The following is a 21034-nucleotide window of genomic DNA, read 5'->3' as shown; positions in this document are numbered from 1 at the left end:
TAGCCCAACACAGTTCAGTCTGAACCAACTGTAGCCCAACACAATTCAATCTTAACCAACTGTAGCCCAACACAGTTCAGTCTGAACCAACTGTAGCCCAACACAGTTATGTCTGAACCAAATGTAGCCCAACACAGTTCAGTCTGAACCAACTGTAGCCCAACACAGTTCAGTCTGAACCAACTGTAGCCCAACACAATTCAATCTAAACCAAATGTAGTCCAACACAGTTCTGTCTGAACCAACTGTAGCCCAACACAATTCTGTCTAACCCACCTGTAGCCCAACACAGTTCAGTCTGAACCAACTGTAGCCCAACACAATTCTGTCTAACCCACCTGTAGCCCAACACAGTTCAGCCTGAAACAACTGTAGCCCAACACAGTTCAGTCTAACCCAACTGTAGTCCAATACAATTCAGTCTGAACCAACTGTAGCCCAACAGTTTGGTCTGAACCAACTGTAGGCCAACACATTTCCGTCTGAACCAACTGTAGCCCAACACAGTTCTGTCTAACCCAACTGTAGCCCAACACAGTTCAGACTGAGCCAACTGTAATCCAATACAATTCAGTCTAAACCAAATGTAGCCCAACAGTTTTGTCTGAACCAACTGTAGCCCAACACATTTCAGTCTGAACCAACTGTAGCCCAACACAATTCTGTCTAACCCACCTGTAGCCCAACACAGTTCTGTCTGAACCAACTGTAGTCCAATACAATTCAGTCTGAACCAACTGTAGCCCAACACAGTTCAGTCTGAACCAACTGTAGCCCAACACAGTTCAGACTAAACCGATTGTTGCCCAACAAACCTCCACAAAAATCCAAATATTGAGTATGGAACACAGAACCGTTTCTTCAATGGAGACACTTTTTAAAGCTTTTCATGTTGACGTTCCCAGTCGTACGTATCTACAATAAAAATGTCAGATAGTCTTACCACACTTTGGTGCAGGAGTCCAGACACTAAACATGCAGTAGGTGTATTTATATCCTTCCATCTTATACCCGTGTTTACACTGGTATTCAACTCCATCAGTATGTTCAAACATACTCTGGGATGGGTGTCTGATGACTGCGTTAGCAACACGGGTAGGGACCCCACATGCAGTCTGCTTTTCTGAGGAATGAAAAATCATTTTGTTTAATGGCAACAAACTACAGTAAGAGGTTTCTCTGAAGATACCATGAAGTTCACTCACGTTTACACACCGGCAGCTTCCACTGTCCATCTGCACATACGGCCTCCTGCAAATCTGTTTCCTCAAACTGAAAGCCTTTATCACAAGCGAAGGCAACCCTGCTGCTACTGGAATATGACGCCTGTAGTGCCTGTACTGGTTTGGCATGTGGCACTTCTGGTGCAAAACAGTCACTCACAGCTGGTTTGACAAACAGATAAACATGGAAGTTCATGGAAGTTCATGCAAGTTCCCAATAACAGTGGTCCATTACATCGGTTCTATGGGCTAAAACACACTTACCAATACACTGAGGAGTGTGGGACCACTCGCCGCCTTCACATTTTAACTCTCCCCACCACGTTTCTAGAGCCGTTTTCAGTCCAGGATTACAGCTGTAGGACACTGTAGAGCCATGCTGATAGACGTCCTGCTGAGGGACTACATAGCCTTGAGTAAGAGTTGGACTCGGACAGTTTTGCGCATCTGTGGGAAATAAGGCCAGAACTTTAACGGGATTGAAAAGTTGACTTACTTACACGCAACAGAACCAGACCAGTTCAGTATAAATTGACACCAACTGGACAATTCCAAAGTTCTCACCGGTACTGCCTGGAAACAGCCAAATACAGCAGACAGCAAGCAGAATAATCCTCATGTTGGCCTTCAGCTCAGAGCGCAGTGTTGTCCGGCCAGTGTTGAAATGGCTGGCCTTAAAAAACAAGCTGCTTTGTAAATAAGCAGCGTTAATAATTTACCTCTTGACTCATTTTACCAGAAACCAGGAGTTTAGGATGATTTCATCACAGTAGATTTTGTTTAAAGCCCCTCCAGCATTGAGCTGTGGAGCAGTGGAACTCCAGAGAGACTCTGCAGATCTCCTCAGAACACATAAAGCAGGTGAACATAAATCCAGGAAAAAGGAGAAACAAGAGCTTCTCATTCTGAAGAAAGAAAGTAGTGAGATCTTGTCGGTGAGCTAGTCTGAAGAACAGAGCTCGGTTCTTCCAGGGTTCTCCTGGATGCCCCCCTCCCAGTCCAGCCAGCACAGCATGGAGGATGTGTTCAACTCCATCAGCAGCAGCAGCAGCAGCAGCAGCAGCTCGCCTGATTTACCATCAATAAGCCCTGATTTACCACCAAACCAAGTGTTGATCTGAGGAGAACTCTAAATAATACTAGACTCCATGAGGAGAACTTTGGAGATGTTCTAATGATGAACACAGTGATGGAGAACCTCCACCACCACGTTCTGTAGGAATGTTATTATTTAGTTTGATATTATTACCATCATACCAAACTAAAAGTATCTTAGTGTCTAAGGCCCACCATGACCGAACCCTCACCACACCGATAACACTAGTCCCTGGACCGGTTGTGGAGAGAGATGGAGCAATGTCATATGCTTAAGCTGTTTCAGTCACCAGATGAAAGCTCAATTCAGGACTCTCCACCACCATTGTCAAGACTCAAGAAGTAAATATCCAGAGAAGATCCAGAGACTGGGGAATCTCTTCCTGTTCTCTTGGGCCTTCTGTTCAGAAAACCAAACCCATTAAAGAGAATGACGTAATGCATTAATGTCTGATTAAGAAGTGTCTTTATTCTGAGAAAGGTTAAAGCATTGGGGTTACAGGACGGTCCAGGCGCTCTGCAGGTCCTTGTTGCAGATGCAGATGGGATAGTCGAAGCCACGCCTTCTGCACAGATCACTGTCAAAACACGAAGTAGACTTCATTCCACATTTCAGATTTGCAAAGCAGGTACAGGGTACCAGTGTGATTATTATGGGATTACACTTTCCATATCAAGCAGTTTTACAGAGAGATGAGGAGCCAGATCCATAAAATCACATAGTGTCCCACCCATTTAGAAGTTCGACCAATCGGAACAGCCGGCTGTGGTGAACTTCGATGTATGTTCGTAGGCTTATGACTTATGTTAGTGGTCAGAGCGCTGCTACCCTGCCACGGTTGGGTAACTGTAGGCACAGTGGTGGCTCTAAGTGTATTAAGTATCTTGCTCAAAGGCAGACCCAGGTCTAGAACCCACAACCATGTGATCAATAACCTCATCGGCAGGGTTGGCTTAGTGGTTACAACACGTATTCAAGTACCTTTTATATCAACTGTAGTATGGTTGACCTTGCACTGCGTGGTCTAAAGGTGAGCAAAGCTTGGGACCGGAAGGTTGCTGGTTCGATTCCCAGGACTGATAAGTCCTGTAAGAAGTGCTCGCAGTGCTGAGCTGCCACTGTTGGGCCTTAACTTATCAACGCACTTAACTTAACTAACCTAGTGCTCTAACCGCTGACCCACCACTGGGCCCACATGGGCTAGAGCACTGGGTTGTTGATCACATCCACTGGTTGTGGTTGTGAGTCTGTAGAGCTGCCATTGGAGGCAGACTTTGGTATTTTTGAGCAAGGCCAATTAACCCTCTTTTCTCCAGGGGTGTTATAGCACGACTGATCACGGTGAACACACATTGCCGGAGCGGTGGGCAGCCATTGCTTCGCCACTCTGGAAGCATTGAACCCACAACCTTAGGATGAAGTTTACTGAATTTGCACTGTTTTACCGCCCCAGGTGTGTGTGTATGTGTGTGTGTGTGCGTGTGTGTGTTCTCACTGCCCCTAGTCACTACTGTATATGTGTGTTTGATGCCATTGGATGGGTTAAACATGGAGGTTAAATTGCTGCGAAGTCTCTAATTATAATGTACTCACCCACTCGTTCCAAGTGCCTGGAAAATACAAAGAAACATTAATCAAGCTTTTGCAGCTTGCAATCTTTTTGTACGAGGGCCCTAATAACTGTGCTGGAGTATGGTGGGACATCAGGGATACACTTACATCCTTTATAGTAGGCTCTTCCATTATCACACTTCACAGATACTCTGAAGAAGAAGCTACAAAAGAAGGTCTCCTCATCAGAGTGTGCCATGTATTCCTTCTGATGAGAATAAAACCTTGACTGATCCAGCTTGCACGGAGCTGACGACCAAGAAGAACATTGATAAATCATCTGCAAATCAGCTATTCTTCTTTTTTTTTTTAAACGAAGCCACGGGTTATGCTAACCTTTACAGACAGGCCACTCAGACCAGCGTCCATTGACACATGTCACTTGTGTTGGTCCGAAGCGTTTGTAAAGCCAAGCACACTGAACCGTTAAGGTATTCTTGTCCTGCTCGTAGACATCTCCATTTTCTATCCTGGGGTAATGTGGACAGTTTCTGACTGGAAATAAAAGACAGTTCAGTGAAGATGCACCACCTGACTACCGCGGCCTGCCGAGATTTCAAAGACATGCCAACAATCGGTTCGATTCAATTGTTCAATTCAAGTCTCTGAATTTGGTGCCCTTCAAGTCTCTGAGACATAAGGTAGCATTTCCTGCAAGCCAGTCTGGCGATGTAGATTGTGACTAACGTAACGTTGCTAATGCTCATACCACGGTAGCGATGCTGGGCGAGGCCGGCGGCACAGTAACACCGCGGTAGCGATGCTGGGTGAGGCCGGCGGCACAGTAACACCATGGTAGCGATGCTGGGCGAGGCCGGTGGGCGGCACACTAACACCCCGGTAGCAATGCTGGGCGAGGCCGGTGGGCGGCATACTAACACCATGGGAGCAGTGCTTGGCGAGGCCAGGAAATATGGCAAAATGTGCTCCATTGCTCAGGCACGTAATAACCAGGACTTCTTAGCATTGGAAGCATCATGTGATAGAGGAGGTCCCAACTGGTGGGAGGGGATTGGAGAAACTGTTAAGTATGTAAGTGTCCTAAAGTTTAGGCCAAAAAAACCCACCTGGCTGTGAGGGTCCAGTTGGTACTGAAACAACAAAAAAAACACAGGCCATTTAGAAAGTGTGTAGTTAAAAAAAAAAAAAGTATTTTATACATTATTTACAGCTTATCATATTAAAATTCCTGTTTAGTCGGATGACCCTTTTTAATAGTTTACTAAAAATGCACATGCGCTTAGACAGTCACACCACCTGCCATTTTTCACACTTCAGTAACGAAAGGGAATTATATTTTGATGCTCTGAAATGAAGGTATTGTGCAATAATGTGATCTGTGTCATGTATTTATATATAGTAAAATAATTATTTAATAAAACTTTTAATAAGACTTTGCCTTTGCTTGTGACTGCTTCTGTTGGCCCGGCTGGGGTTGGACTATGCCGGGCTGGGACTGAATTTAATAAGCAGGCCATTGCCTGAAATAAAGTACACAGGTAAATTCACCTGCCAATTCACCTGCCAGTGGTTTTAATGTTATGGCTGATAAAAAAACCAAATCTTACTACAACTGGGTGCACGGGTCCACAGGGTCAGCATACAGAAGCTGTATTCCTGTCCGAATAGCTTATATCCGTTTTTACACTCATATTCCACTCTTTCGAGTGCATCATAAGCATCCCGGTATGGTTGTTTGATGACGGCGTTGGCAACACGGGCAGGAGCCCCACATGCAGACGGCTTTCCTGTCAAATGAATGAACCTCATATTTTGTTTAATGTTAAAATCGTGCTCTCAGACACATTCACAAGATCTGAAAACATAAAAATACTGTCATTTTAGTATTAGATGGGTTTTTTAGGTGACTCACGGGTACACACCGGCAGCGTCCACTCTCCATCTTCACATGTGGCCTCTTGCCGACCTCTCTCAAACTCATAGCCTTTGTCACAAGTAAAGGCAACACTGCTTTTACTGGGATATGATGCCTGTAGCGGCTGCACTGGTTTGGCGTGCGGCATGTCCGGCGCAAGACAGTCACTCACAGCTGGATCAACAAACAGAAGAATATGTCATATAGTATGTCATATAAGTGTATTATTATTAAATCATTATTTTACTATATATAAATACATGACACAGATCACATTATTGCACAATACCTTCATTTCAGAGCATCAAAATAAAATTCCCTTTCGTTACTGAAGTGTGAAAAATGGCAGGTGGTGTGACTGTCTAAGCGCATGTGCATTTTTAGTATTTAGTAACCATTATAAAGGGTGATCCGACTAAACAGGACTTTATATTATGACAAGCTGTGAAGAATGTATTAAATACATTATTTCCACAATACCTGTTTCAGTGCATCAGAAGTTCATTTTAGATGCCTGAGTGTGAAAATGGCAGGTGGTGTGACTGTCTAAGCGCATTTGCAGATTTAGTAAACTATTAAAAAGGGTCATCCGACCAAACAGGACTTTTATTTTGAAAAAAACTGTACTTTGAAAAAACTGTACTTTTTGAGTGGTGGTCAGGTGACCCCAGTAAGACCATGGGAATGTAATTTTATAATATTTTAATGTTAGAATTCTTGGTTATTTTATATATATATATATATATATATATATATATATATATATATATATGTATATAACAATACAGTTCATATCCATTTTCAGTAGGTGGTAGATGCCTAATTGATGATCCTACTTAAAGCAACGTGATGCTCCACTAACTGGAACAGGGAGAACAGCGTCTCCGTCATTCCCACTCTGGGCTGGAGCGCTGCTGCTGCTGCTACTGCACTATGGAGCTTTGGTGGTGAAGCTGCAGGAGGAGAACCTCTCTCCAGAACTGCTGTGTAACACTGCAGAACCCATAGAGTCATATTAGTGTAAAATCCTGTAGTATTACTCTACCACCTCAGCCCACATGCTTCTCCAGTACGCTGACTGTGATGGGTGGGTATACCAGCAGACAGCGTTGCAACAGTGTGTTACGACCCCCACCCCTAATATTTCTTTCATGAGCCGGCTTGACCATGAGTCTGTTCCTGTAGGCACAGGTCCACGATTGGCCACCAGGGGAGCTCTCCATAAAGGGGAAGGAGGGCCTGTCACAGCCTGACCCTAGGCCAGGTCGTACCACTTCATAGTGGTCTGGTTGTCACATCACAGGTTTTGTAGTGTAGGACCGTACTTACCTAAACACACCGGGGTGTGGGACCACTGTCCATTTTCACATTTGATCACCCCCCACCATGCTCTGGCGGAGGATTTCAGTCCAGGATTACAGCCATAGGAAACCTGAGCGAGATGTTGGTAGTGTCCCAGGTCAGGGACTAGATAGCCCTGTGCTAGTGTTGGACTTAGACAGTACTGATCATCTGTGGGAATAAAGACCTATTAGTCCTGTACAGCTGCTGTTCAGAGGGTGAACAGAACAACTGTGATTGGACACGAATCAGCCAGAACAATAAAAACACCTGTCTAATACTGTGTAGGTCCTCCTCGTGCCACCAAAACAGGCACAAGACCTCTGAAGGTGCCCTCTGAAGGTGGTATCTGGCACTTGTAAGTTGTGAGGTGGGCGTGGGCCTCCATGAGCATCAAGGAGCCCTGTGCCCAGTTCACTGGTTGTCCTTTTGGTAGGTACTGACCACTGCATACCAGGAGGGAACACCCCCACAAGACCTGCCTGACGTTTTTGGGAGATGTTCTGACCCTCCAGACGTCTAGCCATCACAACTTTGGTCCTTGTCAAAGTGTCTCGGATATCTTGCACTCGCCCATCGCCTTCAAGAACTGACTGCTGCCTCATATAGCCACACCTTAGCGGCTATACCCGGTACCAGGTAATTAATGCTGTTTGTTTCACCTGTCAGTGGTTTTAATGTTATGACTGATCGATGTCGAATAAAGTTCTAATCCAAGGCTTTTACCTCTCCTGGCCTGGCACAACCAAGCGCAAAGAGCAAGCGGAATAATCCTCATTTTGCTCCGATTGTTCTTCACCTCGGACCATGGTCTGAGCCTTCTGGTCAAAACAAGATTCTGGTGACTTTGGAAAAACAAACAGTGATTACCTTTTGACTCCCTTACCCAAAGTCCAGCACGATTTCGTCACTGAAGATTCTGCCTTTTTATTTTGTCCGAGTGCTTACATACTTTTGTAACAGGTCATAACACTGGATATAATTACCACTGTGCCGGACATGTCTACTGTATAAGTCAGTGACCTGACTTGTCCTGGTCCATTATTATTAAATCATTATTTTACTATATATAAATACATGTCACAGATCACATTATTGCACAATACCTTCATTTCAGAGCATCAAAATAAAATTCCCTTTCGTTACTGGTGAAAAATGGCAGGTGGTGTGACTGTCTAAGCGCATGTGCATTTTTAGTAAACTATTATAAAGGGTCATCCAATTTAACATTACTTTTATTATGACAAGCTGTGAAAAATGTATTAAATACATTATTTCCACTATACCGGTTTCAGTGCATCAGAAGTTAATTTTAGATTCTCAAGTCTAAAAATGGCAGGTGGTGTGACTGTCTAAGTGTGTGTGCATTTTTTGTAAAATATTAAAAAGGGTCATCCAACCAAACAGGACTTTTATTTTGATAGGCTGTACAGAATGCTGTAAAGAGTGGACAGGGCACTGCATCATAAACAAGACCCCAATTTTCTATAATGGTGCAATGCCATGGTCAGTAGCCTCTTTACAAACATTGAAAAAATGTACTTTCTGAGTGGTGGTCAGGTGACCCCAGTAATTTTATAATATTTTAATGTTAGAATTCTGAGGGTACGGAGTCGGCAGGCAATCCACAAAAAAGGCAGGAAAAGCCCAACACACTTTTTTTTTTTTAGACCCGCTGGCAAAGTGCATCAGTAGCAGCAGGACTCTTAAAAGCTGGGCATGTCCCGATCTGATCTATGTCCACTCGGGATCGGGCCGATCCAGGCGTTTATAATGGGTCGGGTGTTGTCTTTGAAAGTCAGACTGGATTGTAAGATGTTAAACACTGTGGAGTTTACAAAACAGTTGTTTTAATAAGTCGCTTCAGACAATGTAGATCAGATTAGAATTTAGTCTGATTACAGAAACCGGTACTTACTGTTATTAATTAACAGCATGCCCCACCACTAAATTGTGAGGCTGTATTATTGGTTAAAACACAAAGGTTAGATCGGATCAGTATCATCTGACAATCAGCATTAGGGTACTCGGATCAGACCAGATCGGATCAGGACGTCCCTATTGCTATTCACATACACGGTACAGTGATGTGTAATCACAGTCTGCTGCAATACATCCAATTAAACTTGACTAACTACGCTTATGGTGCGCTTGGTCAGAGCTCTTAAACTGCTGACCATATCCAGGATACGTCCAGAAAGTTATACCGTATTGCAGAGCAGCGTAAACGAGCGACAATGCTGTGGTTAATCAGCTGAGCGTTCGAACAGAGATGTTCTGAACAGACATGTTCTGGACGGCAGTGGCCGTGTCCAGGTCCAGCAGAGTGCCCAGATACAACTGGACCCGCCCGGGGGTCCAGCATTTGGTCCGGCCGCACCGGGTGCACTATGTTCGCCGGCTAAAGCCGAATGAGACAGGTCATTCTCCTCAGGCATCTGGACGGGCACCAGAGTGACGGGGACAGGGGTCAGCAGGGCTTTTGAGGTTGCTCTCACAAACTCGTATAATCAGACATCCAAGTCTTTGGGATATGTAAATATTTGGAGCGTATCAACAAGGCCTGTGCAACGATTTGGCCAACCTTACCTTGAGGGCAGTGGTGGCTCAGTGGTTAGAGTTCCGGGCTATGGATGATGGGGTTGTGGGTTCGATACCAGGGCTCTGCAAGCTGCCACTGTTGGGCCCTTGAGCAAGGCCCAGTCACCCTCTCTGCTCCCCGGGCACTTGCAAGTCAATCCTGATGTAGTTCACCAGCTGTAATTAGGAACTGCTGAATCCAAACTCTCTCTAATCAACTGTCTAAAGTTATGAAACCTAAAACATGTAATGCCTACAGGGTTACGTGAAGATAGCCATGCTATATATATATATATATATATATATATATATATAAACGGCAGTTCAGGAGAACTGTGGAAGTGAAGATGAGCTCAGGACACTCAGGAAACCCCTGGAGAGAACTGCTCATATGCTGGTAAGACAGGCAAATCCAAACCCTCATGGCTACCATGAACCTGCATGGAGCTTAGCTGAATCTAGAGGATGGTCTTCTTGAACACCTTAGCTGTGACCTTGTCGCTAAACATTCGAAGTGTTGAGTGCTGTGGACTGATGAAGTCAAAACAGAAACAGGAAAGCTTGCCTTGCCAACTGTGAAGCATGGGGGTGGACGTATCATGCTCTGGGGTTGCGTTGCTGCCAGAGACATTGGCAGTATTGCAAGGGAGCGTGAAGAACGGATTCCACCAAACCTTAGCATGTTCTACCCAAGCCTATCCTAGCTGTTGGGTACAAAAAACTGAGGGATCATTGAAATTATTGTAATTAATAATAATATTGGTTTTCTGGTTTTCCGTGCATTAGCCGTGTGTTGCGTGATGTGAATTAGCAGCTAATGTTGTTGTTATTTGAAACATTTAGCAGCTACACCATTTCCTACCGTACGTGAATAAGCCATCAGACGTATTTTAGCATATTCTGCATTTTAATGCATCATTTAACATCATTTCATTTGCGGACATGATTTCCAGTCTCACAGGGTGCTGGTTGATGTTTACACCAATAAGAAGACTTTTAAAAGAGAGATTGACGTACTGCAGCTTAAAACCACACCCCTTTTGTACCTTAATTACCTCACCATGTAATTAAAATACAGTAAATACTAAAAAATAATAACGCCGTATTGCAGGGCAGCGTAAACGAGCGGCAACACTGCGGTTAAGCAGCTGAGCGTTCGAACAGAGAAGGTGCTAATGGGGATGCTCAGAAGCAGCCATGTTCTGGACGGCGCTGGCCGTGTCCAGGCCCAGCAGAGTGCCTAGATACGACTGGTCCCGGGGGTCCAGCATTTGGTCCGGCCGCACCGGGTGCACTATGTTCGCCGGCTGAGGCGTCAGCGTGTACTTCTCCAGGAACACGAGGTCAGTCGCCGGCTGATAGTTGCCTGGTTGCTGCAGCTGCTGCTGCTGCTGCTGGACCGAATGGGTCAGGTCATTCTCCTCGGGCATCTGGACGGGCACCAGAGTGACGGGGACGCACACGTCACCCTGCAGGACGCTCTTGTACACTTTGGCCGTCTCGGAGGAGGCCAGGGCTCCCGGGAGCTTGTCGTTCGAGGCAGCGGAGAGATGGGACGGGGACTGGCTCGCGGGACGTCCGCTGTGGACGTGGTCCACGTGGTATTTTAGCTTGTCCTTGCGTTTGAAAGTGGCGCTGCAGTGCGGACAGTTAAAGGGGCGGACGTCCGAGTGGATGACCATGTGCTTGGTCAGAGTTTTCTTAATCCGAAAAGTCTGGTTGCAGATGACGCAGCGGTGGGGCTTCTCACCTGTTGAGATTGGAACAAAATCAGCACTCAGGAGAGGAAAGGCTTCAAGACTAGAGACAGAATTGATTAAAGGACAATACAATATTTGGACAAAAGTATTGGGACAGCAGGGGTATTAAAAAAGAAATAGTTCATCCTAATTTTTTTGGAGTAACTGTCTCTACTGTTCAGAGAAGAAGGCTTTCTACTACGTTTTGGAAGAGCATTGCTGTGAGGATTTGATTGCATTCAGCGATGTAACGTTAGCAACAAAAAAAAACTCTTTGCATCCAAAAGTACTGGATGGAGCACCATCCATTATTCCAGAGAAGACAGTCCATCCACTGCTCCACAGCTTCTCAATGCTGAGGGGCTTTATACCCCTGAAGGTGCTTCAAAAGGTTCCTTGAGCGAAGAACCATGTTTGTCTTAGAGATGTGTGAGTATGAAGAACCCTTTAGAGGTCTAACGAAGCTTCACCTGATGTCCTTCATACCCCACACAGCCCTGCACATCTCAGTGTTTACCAAGCTCCCAAACTGCTGATTCAGCTCATTACCAGGGTTGGGAGCCAGGTCTGTAAACGAGAACGCCTCATTACCTGAATGTGTCCTGAAATGGGTCATGAGGTTGGTCTTCCCTCTGAACTCTTTCTTGCACACTTCACACTGGTGCACGACGGCCTTGTACCTGCAGCGTTGGAGAACAGACTCTCAAAATCCACCGAAAACATGGCTTCTGTGAGCAGCTCCCAAGATTAGGACCGCCCAGTTAGGAACGCTAAGCTAAAAGGGTTCTACATGGTACTGAAAAGGGCTGCTTTGACAAAACCTGTTTGGTGCTACACAGAACCATCTACAGAAGGTTTTCCACCAATATGAAGAACCTGGTATATATTTGCAGAGGTTTCAAATCCTGGTCCAGACAGAATGATCCTATAACTCCTACATATCATTCAGTAACTACTATAAATGTAGTATCTACTAATTATTTAGTACCTGCTATAAATTAATCAGTATCTTCTACAAATTATTTAATATTGAATAGAAATTATTTAGTATCTACTTTAAATAATTTTGTATCTACTACAAATTCTTCAGTAACGACTACACATGATTTAGTCTCTACCATCAATTATTTACTGGATTAATCAAATGTAGTATTATAAATTATTCAGTAACTACTACATTTAATTTGGTGATAAACAGAACCATCTCCCACCATCTTCTAAACCACATCCATTTACCAACTACTAAAGATCTGGAGGAGCTGAGAGACGGGCTGAGAGCTAAGCGGTTTTGGGGCGTGTTTGCAGAGGGGAGTTAATTGGTGACAGTCTAAGTCCAGTGTTTGTTAGCAGCGTTAGCCTAGCATCTGTTGTTGTAAACTAAAGAAGCCCACGTCGGGGACCAAATGTGTCTTGGCGGATCGACTGAATCTGGGCTCAGAGATCCATCATGATATTTAGATTTTTGGCCAAACTGCTGCTTTAAGGTCACGTCTTATCTTCAGCCCTCTGGTAAAGGAAGTGTTTGCGCGACGTGTAGAAGTGTTTACTTTCGCCAGACTTTCTCTCCCAGGTGAATGCTTTTGTAATGGACAGTCAGATGGTCAGCACGTCGGAAACACTTCCCACACTCCTCGCACTGGTGCGCTCGCTCTCCTGCAGAAGAGAGAAAGCAGTTATCTACCAGGACTAAATTTTCGGAACCTGAATTTTAAGTGATGGATCTTTTAAGACTCTCGGGTACCCGTGTGTATCTTCCTGTGTTTCTTTAGATGGTCGTGACGAATGAACGTTTTGCCACACTCCTCACACTCGTACCGCTTGTCGTCATGGTGCACGCGAAGATGTAGCCTGTGGGGCAAAAATAAATAAATAAATAAATAAATAAACATAATAATAATAAAAATAATAATAATTGTTCACTTTAGTCCATGTTCTAGATAACAGGGAGCACCATGCTAATAGGTGGGCTATAAGTGTTCATTTCTTGTTAGCTACACTAGCTCTAGTGTAAATCTAAAGAGGTCCTGACCAACATGTGAGGTAAGGATTTTACATCATTTCTTTAATGCATTCAGAATTATACAGAACATACAATAGAAATTGCAAATACAATCAAGAAACATTATTATTATTATTATTATTATTTATTATTATAGTTATTATTATTTTCCTTTTTCATTCCTATCATTCAGCAACTACTCGAATGTAGTACATCATAAATTATTTTATAACAGAATATTTTAATTATTCTGTAATTTATAAACATTGTTCAATAACTACTGTGAATTTGGCATCAACCACAAATTATTTAGCACCTGCTATAAATTATTCAGTATTTACTCCAAATTATTTTGTATCTACTATAAATGATTTATTTCATTTAATATAATTATTTCAATATTTACTATAAATTATCCTGGAACTCTTAGATAATATTCTATAGTACTATAGTACTAATAATATAAGTACTATAAATTTTGTATCTACTACAAATAATTTATTTTCTACTAGAAATGTTTTAACATTTACTATGAACTATTCTGTAACGCCTACATATTATTTAGTACCTACTAATTATTTAATGGCTACAAATGATTTAGTATCTTCAACAAACGAAGTGTTGAATATAGATTATATTGTATCTAGTTTAAAGTAACTACTATAAATATTTTTTTACTACAAAGTCTTCAGTAACTACTACACCTGATGTAGAATCTACCATCAATTGTTCAGTATCTACTTTTAACATAATATCTGTGATGTTATTTAGTATATTATATATTATATATCCACTAGAAATGATCTACTATTCATTTTGTATCTACTATAAATTATCCAGTATCTACTATTATTAGTTATTTTTAATTATTATAACTGTAACTCCTCACGTTTACCTGTAGGAGCTGCCGTGACGGAAGCTTTGGCCACAGATGCTGCAGAGGTGAGGCTTCTCCCCGCTGTGGATCCTCAGGTGCTCCCTGAGGGTGGTTCTGAAATGAAGCCGAGGGAATCGCAGCTGGAGTTTAACGGAGGCGTGGTTTTGTGACACCGTTACTGTAAAAAGTCTAAAAAAATTAAAGTGAACTAAACTCAATCATCTCACATCTCACCTCTCTCTGACTGATTTCCCACAAAGGTAGCAGGTCCACTTCCTCTTGCCACCGTGGGTGCACTCTATGTGCCTCTTTCGGTTGCCTGTGTCGTTAAACTGTCTTCCACAGATATCACATGGGAAAGGTCCTGGGACAAGACAGGACAAAAAAACACCACTGCTGAAAGACCTGCCAGCACCAAGAAACCTCTGCCTTCTACGTCCAACGTAAACAAAGGATTAGGAAATAAACTCACCTAGGTGAAACTTCTCCTGGTGTTTTAATCGAGCGAAGCGTGATTTGAAGTATTCGTCGCAGTAAGCACATTTAAAGGGCCTGTCCTGAGTGTGCAGGATCATGTGCTCCTCCAGATGAGGCCGGCGAGTGAAAGATTTGTGGCAGATCTACAGGGACCAACAAGCACAGAGCTTATAATCACTGTACTGTAGAATTTCACACACTGCAGATTCATACTGGATTAAAATGAATTTATTTAAACTATTATTACATTCAGACTGTAAAAATAATCCATACTTCAGATTCATACTGGATTAAAATCCATTATTTTAAACTATTATTACCTTCAGACTGTAAACATACCTGCACTCCAGATTCATACTGGATTAAAATCCATTATTTTAAACTATTATTACCCTCAGACTATTAAAAACTACCTGAACTCCAGATTCATACTGGATTAAAATCCATTATTTTAAACTATTATTACCCTCAGACTATTACAAACTACCTGAACTCCAGATTCATACTGGATTAAAATGAATTTATTTAAACTATTATTACATTCAGACTGTAAAAACAATACTTCAGATTTAGATTCATACTGGATAAAAATCCATTATTTTAAACTAGTATTACCTTCAGGATTAGGAAAAACTATCCACATTCCAGTTTCATACTGGATTAAAATCCATTTAAAATCCATTTATTTAAACCTATTATTACTACCTATTAACTATTACCTACCTCTCGATCTAAACCAAGATAACTAAAAACTCACATCACACTTCCACCCTTCACTCTTCCTCTTCCTCATACTCAAGAACTCCTGGATGCGGTCAGGATGGAACCTGCAAGCACAAGGAGGAGAAATAAATGATGCTGTTTATAGCATTTATAGTCCAGTGTTTCTGTGATATTATCTGTTCAGATGTAACTACTGTACATAATTAATTACATACTGGATAAAAATCACCCCATAATTATTACTATAGAGACTGTAAAATCTACATATAGACTGCAAACTCATACTGGATACAAAACACTCCATAATTATTACTATAAAGACTGTTATCTAGTATGAATCTGTAGGGTGTATGTAGATTTAACAATCACTCCACAGTTATGACTATAAGACTGTAACATCTACACACATCCTGCAGATTCATACTGGATTAAAGTCACGCTACTGCTGTGTGTGAAGCTGCGGTTACAGTAACAATAATGTGAGAAGACATTTTGATTAGCAATAAAGCTCCCAACCGACCGACCGACCTTTTGACATGTTTGCCCAGCGTCTTTTTGCTAGCGTGAAGCTTGCTGCAGAAGGGGCATTTGTGGTCTTTCCTCTGGACGGGAGCGTCACTGGCGTGCTTCTTCTTGTGCACAGTAAGGTTGGACTTGGTGGAGTAACGCTGCAGGCAGATGTCGCACTGGAAGGGCTTTTCCCCCGTGTGAACTCTGGTGTGACTCTCATATTTTCCTTAGAAGAACAACAAAAAAAAATCACCACCAACTTTAGAAATGAACTAAACACAGATCTGCTCACGTACTCAACATATAGCGGCTCTGCCCCGCCCACTTACACTGGAGTGACATCAGACATGGAAACGGTGGAAAAACCGACTAGCTCAGAAACCAGCCCTCAGTTGAGGTCCAGCAGTGATGTTTCTTGGGGAAAACTTAATATACACTATATGTCCAAATATTTGTGGACACCCCTTCTAATGAATGCATTCAGCTACTTTAAGTTGCACTCATTACTAAGAGACAGATGTGCAATCGCACACACAGCCCGTTTAGTCCATGTAGAGAAGTACTGTCAATAGAATAGGACTCTCTGGAGCAGATCACCATGCTGCCTAATGCCGGCCGTGGGCTAGAGGGGTATAAAGCCCCCCAGCATTGAGGAGCTGTGGAGCAGTGGAGGAACTGTGTTTTCTGGAATGATGGTGGTGGCGCTTCATCCAGTACTTTTGGATGGGATGAGTTGGGGAATTCGGGATGACGAGGCGGGGTGGTGATCATCGTCCACCATCCTGACCTCACTAACGCTCTTGCTGCTAAATGCAAATCCTCAAACCCTCACAGCAATGCTCCTCCAACATCTAGTAGAAAGACTTCTTCTTCTATCTCCTGGACAGTAGAGAATTACTCCAAAATATTCCCTTGATTTCAGAAGAAACAATAAATCAGCAGGTGTCCCAAAACTTTTGACCATACTGTGTATTATGAATAAGCCCATTCTAATTTTGGGCTTTGGGCTCTACCAGCTCCATAAAGGAGAACCGTGCCTGGGCCCCGATGATTTTGCAATGTAATTTGCTCACAAGTTATCGTAGACGTTATGACCATCCACCGAAATCAGCGTACCTCACATCTAGACTAAAACCCTTGTTGCTGACTGTTTTGGTTGCTAGCAATGCTAATTTACATATTATCACAGTCGGGTACCTTTTATTTTGCCGTTTTTTTTTACCTAATTTATAGCTGACTGTTGTACTTTATGTAGTGTCAAACTTTTATGGGACCCTCAGGAACACCCGGGCACAGCTATGGCATCACCAGGGATGAACCTGTGATATCCTGTTGCTGACGCTTAGACAGCAAGGCCACTCGGGAGGTCCTATCTAACTATATCATTTTGTCAAGGCTCTCACCTATTCGGTCAAACGTCTTGTCACACTTGGGGCATTTGAGGGTCTTTTTGCTGGAGCTCTGGACGATAACTGGTGCCAGTCCCTCTGGGTAAACGTGGCCTTTGACCTGTTCTGCTGGGCCCTGTGATTTAGCCACATCTTCGGAGCTCTGTACCGTCTCCGGACCCAAAGACATCCCAGTAGCTTCGCTCTCACCATCATCGTCACTGGCCTTCCTGCGGTCCTCGAGCCTTACGCTCACCTCCTCCTCCATAGGGGTTTCTGCCTGGACTCCCTGTTCTCGTTGGTCACCACCATTCTCATCATCTTCTTCTTCCTCTTCCTCTTCCTCCTCCTCATCGTCCTCAACAGACGTAGCCACTTCTTCTGCGTTCTCGTCGCGTTGGATGTTGCTCTCAATTCCGTGGCTACTTCTAGTCTCCTGCTTCTCAAACCTGGTCCTTCTGCTTCGGGACGATTTGCGGGTGCTGACCACAGGATCCGCAGTCTTGATGACCACTCCTTCTGCCTCCTTAGCATAAGTGCTAATGCTGTGCATCTTAGCCACGTGGTTATCTAGCGACTTCTTATAGCGGAACGTCCGGCCACAGAACGAGCACTGAGTTTCCGCTTGAGGCTTCTGAGCACTCCCTTCCAGATGAGATGTTTTAGGTTCCTCCTCCTCCTCCTCCTCCTCCTCTTCCTCTTCCTCTTCTACTTCTTCTTCTTCTCCATTCTCCTGTCGCCCGGGAGCAGGCTCTGCCTCCCCTGCCAAAAGGTTCACCGCCTCCATCATGTCGAAGAAGCAGGCCGCCTCAGCTAGCGAAGGGATCTGGCCTTCTTGCACTTCCATCTCGGAAGTATACAGGAAGTCCAGCAGGTGGGCAAAGCTGGCACTCTCCACATTGTCAAAGCTGATGCGGTCCAGGGACGGATTTTCGCTCAGCTTAGCGTGAAAATAGCTGCTGCCGAACGCTAGCACCACCTTGTGGGCGGGGTATGTTTTTCCACGCACTGTGACGACGATGTCGCAAAACGACGGCACCGCTTGCCTGTCCTTGTTCAGGAACTTGAGGAAGCAGCTGTCGCTTTGGGAAATCCGCAAACAGCGTTTCTCCGCAGCCACAGCGGCGTCCACACCAGTTTCTCCATTCTCGCACTTTTCTGCTGGGCCAGCAGATGACGATCCCAATCCCTCGGCAGGGGCGTTAGCCTTTCTCTTCGCTGGCGATGGCCGGGTTGGGTTGGCTTTCCTTTTGGCCTTCATGGCTCAGAAAAGGTTGTCTGCATTGGAAATCTAGGAGGATACAAGATGAAATAAAAGGAGGGAAGGTGTTAAAGAGGGTCAATGAACAAGGATTTGTACCTTACACACTACACTCAGACAGTTAGCATCTGAAAGAGAACATTGTGCGCAGCTGATTTCAGTTCATTTGCACTACCACCACTATACACATCGCTACTGAGTACTGTATATAATTGCATTTTTAAATGATTATAAATGTATTTTAATATTATGGATGGTTTTGAGAACAAGTATATGAATACTACTAATGAGAATTTCAGCCTGTAAAATGCTGCTTAGTTTAGATCTTAGAGCTTAGATCCTTAGTTTCTCTCAAATGCAAAAAAAAGGTTGTTTTTTTAATGTGATATAACTTGCTTTATTCTATAAAAACAATAATAAACGCCTCTACATAGTTGAGCATAATTGTAGCTCGCATGGTCTAGCACATGACTTTTTAAGAAATACTTGCTCTAATTTAAATAGCTTTTAAAAGCAAATACATTTTAGGAGTGTTGTTGTTTTTTTGTTTTTTTTACCAATATGAGATGTTGACAGTCTAAATTCAGTATTTGTGAGCATCGTTAAATTAGTCCCTTAACATGAGGGGTGGACAAACACAGTAAAACATCACACAACACAAATATTTATTTTCTAATCCTGTACAGTATCTTATCAGGCCATCACACCACAGCTGATTTACATACCGTATTACCAATGCATAGCCATGCTGTAGTATTGCTTTAGTACAGCTGGTTTTGCACAATATAAAGAAATATATAAAAAAAAAAAAAACCTTCCCACAGTTTTTGTTGCAGTGGTGGCTCAGTGATTGATGACAAAATTACAAACTTTTAATTTTAATAAAAGAAATTAAATCAATTTGATCTGTATCATGAACCAATGAGTCCTGCAAGTAACTTCAGTCCCTCTATATCAAGTCAGGTCAAACTTTATAGCCTACACTGTAATGTGTGTGGTAAGGCTCACATAATTTATAGCGGGATAGCACTAATATACAGTTCACTAAATATAATAAATATACAGAACCAATGTAGGGGAAGCTTTTCTATATACAGAAATATTCAATTACATTTGTACACATATATACAAATACTCAGTAGTAATGATCACTAACAAAATACACCTTTATAGTGAGAATTAAGGCATGCACTGGTCATCCCTGTGCAAGAATCAGCCCTGATGTTGGTCACTCTAGTGCAAAGTGGTGTATGCCAGGTAGGCCTGCAGCAAGTCCACGATCACTGACATAGTGGACAACCGTGCACACAATTAAAATAAGGACGATCTGCATCATAAGAATGCAAACCCAGCCCTGTCCCCGAGTCCTGAGCACTTCCATTCATTTCCTGGTGTCCCCTTGTGGAGCCCTGTCCCCACCTGCCCCCCCTGACAGGAGAATGTCGACACACGACCTTAAGCTGAAAAAATGCTTCATGCTTCGCCTCTTTTTCGTTCCTACCTTGTGATGCAGCTTCTCTTTATGTCCCCTGCTAACAGCCTCTCCTACATGCCCCCAGACAGAACTTTAAAACGGGAGTTCTCCTAAAAATAAGCAGAAACGACCACAACAAAACAGGCGCTGCTCCACCCGCCCACCGTGCCACACTGCCGGACGGTTCAATAAGCTGCCGCCTGATTGGCTGCCTGTGTTTTCTCCTACGTTAAATAATTAATACGATCTCGCTTAAATCAAAACAGATCCCGCTGTTTAATATCACTCCTAAAATTGCGTTGTTAGATTCCTACCTGAAATATTTTTACTCTTAAAATCGCAATTTCCTGGCAATTTCCTGGCAATGTGGCATTGTGGGTAATGTAGTTTTCTTTGTTTTGCTTTTTTTTTTTTTTTTTTTACAGCGGCCCGGGATCGTTAGCGGTTGACTGGTTGCACATTAGAATGTGAAAGGGTGTCTATATGACAATTTAATCAGATATTCTCACTGGTTTTGTAGATTTAAGCGTTTATATCTTTTGTTTTACATTTTGATTACATTTATATATTTTTTCCAAAAAAATAATAATTCAACTTTAAAGAATGCATCTTGAATTGTTGTGGCTTTTCTAAAGTGTCAGTGTTTATTTCATTATTATTAAGTTATTGGGTTTTTTTGGGTTTGTTTGTTTTTTTTTAAAAAAAGGGAAAGTGCGATTCGGAGGTGCCGGCGGATGCACCAATTTGTCACCACGAGTTAGAATAGACAGGGATATTTTTAAAACGTTGGGACCCCTTTTTAATAGCATGGGAACATTGGTCCAACCACTTTTTTTCACAGACGAATGGCCATTAAAAT

At 43.0% G+C, this 21034-nt stretch overlaps 2 protein-coding genes across 2 annotated transcripts; both read right to left on the bottom strand.

Moving 5' to 3' along the window:
• Positions 1-929: 929 nt before the first annotated feature.
• On the bottom strand, positions 930-9585 carry LOC140562809 (coagulation factor XIII B chain-like). Its single transcript, XM_072688664.1, has 13 exons — positions 9494-9585; positions 7874-7965; positions 7136-7318; positions 5804-5980; positions 5499-5678; positions 4640-4804; positions 4267-4425; positions 4039-4179; positions 3913-3929; positions 1788-1896; positions 1488-1670; positions 1206-1385; positions 930-1123 (listed from the first exon to the last, which is right to left on the bottom strand). Exons 1-13 carry the CDS (start codon positions 9583-9585, stop codon positions 930-932), a joined length of 1872 nt encoding a protein of 623 aa, XP_072544765.1.
• A 1030-nt stretch (positions 9586-10615) lies between these two features.
• On the bottom strand, positions 10616-20474 carry zbtb41 (zinc finger and BTB domain containing 41). Its single transcript, XM_072688463.1, has 11 exons — positions 20203-20474; positions 17456-18731; positions 16071-16278; positions 15577-15646; positions 14815-14962; positions 14577-14706; positions 14361-14456; positions 13208-13314; positions 13014-13119; positions 12058-12146; positions 10616-11477 (listed from the first exon to the last, which is right to left on the bottom strand). Exons 2-11 carry the CDS (start codon positions 18699-18701, stop codon positions 10900-10902), a joined length of 2778 nt encoding a protein of 925 aa, XP_072544564.1. The 5' UTR covers positions 18702-18731; positions 20203-20474; the 3' UTR covers positions 10616-10899.
• Positions 20475-21034: the final 560 nt, after the last annotated feature.

The sequence above is a fragment of the Salminus brasiliensis genome, chromosome 9 (genome assembly GCF_030463535.1).
Source record: "Salminus brasiliensis chromosome 9, fSalBra1.hap2, whole genome shotgun sequence".
Classification (NCBI taxonomy): domain Eukaryota; kingdom Metazoa; phylum Chordata; class Actinopteri; order Characiformes; family Bryconidae; genus Salminus; species Salminus brasiliensis.
Note: the sequence above shows the minus strand (reverse complement) of the source record. Positions and strands in the feature narration are given on the sequence as shown.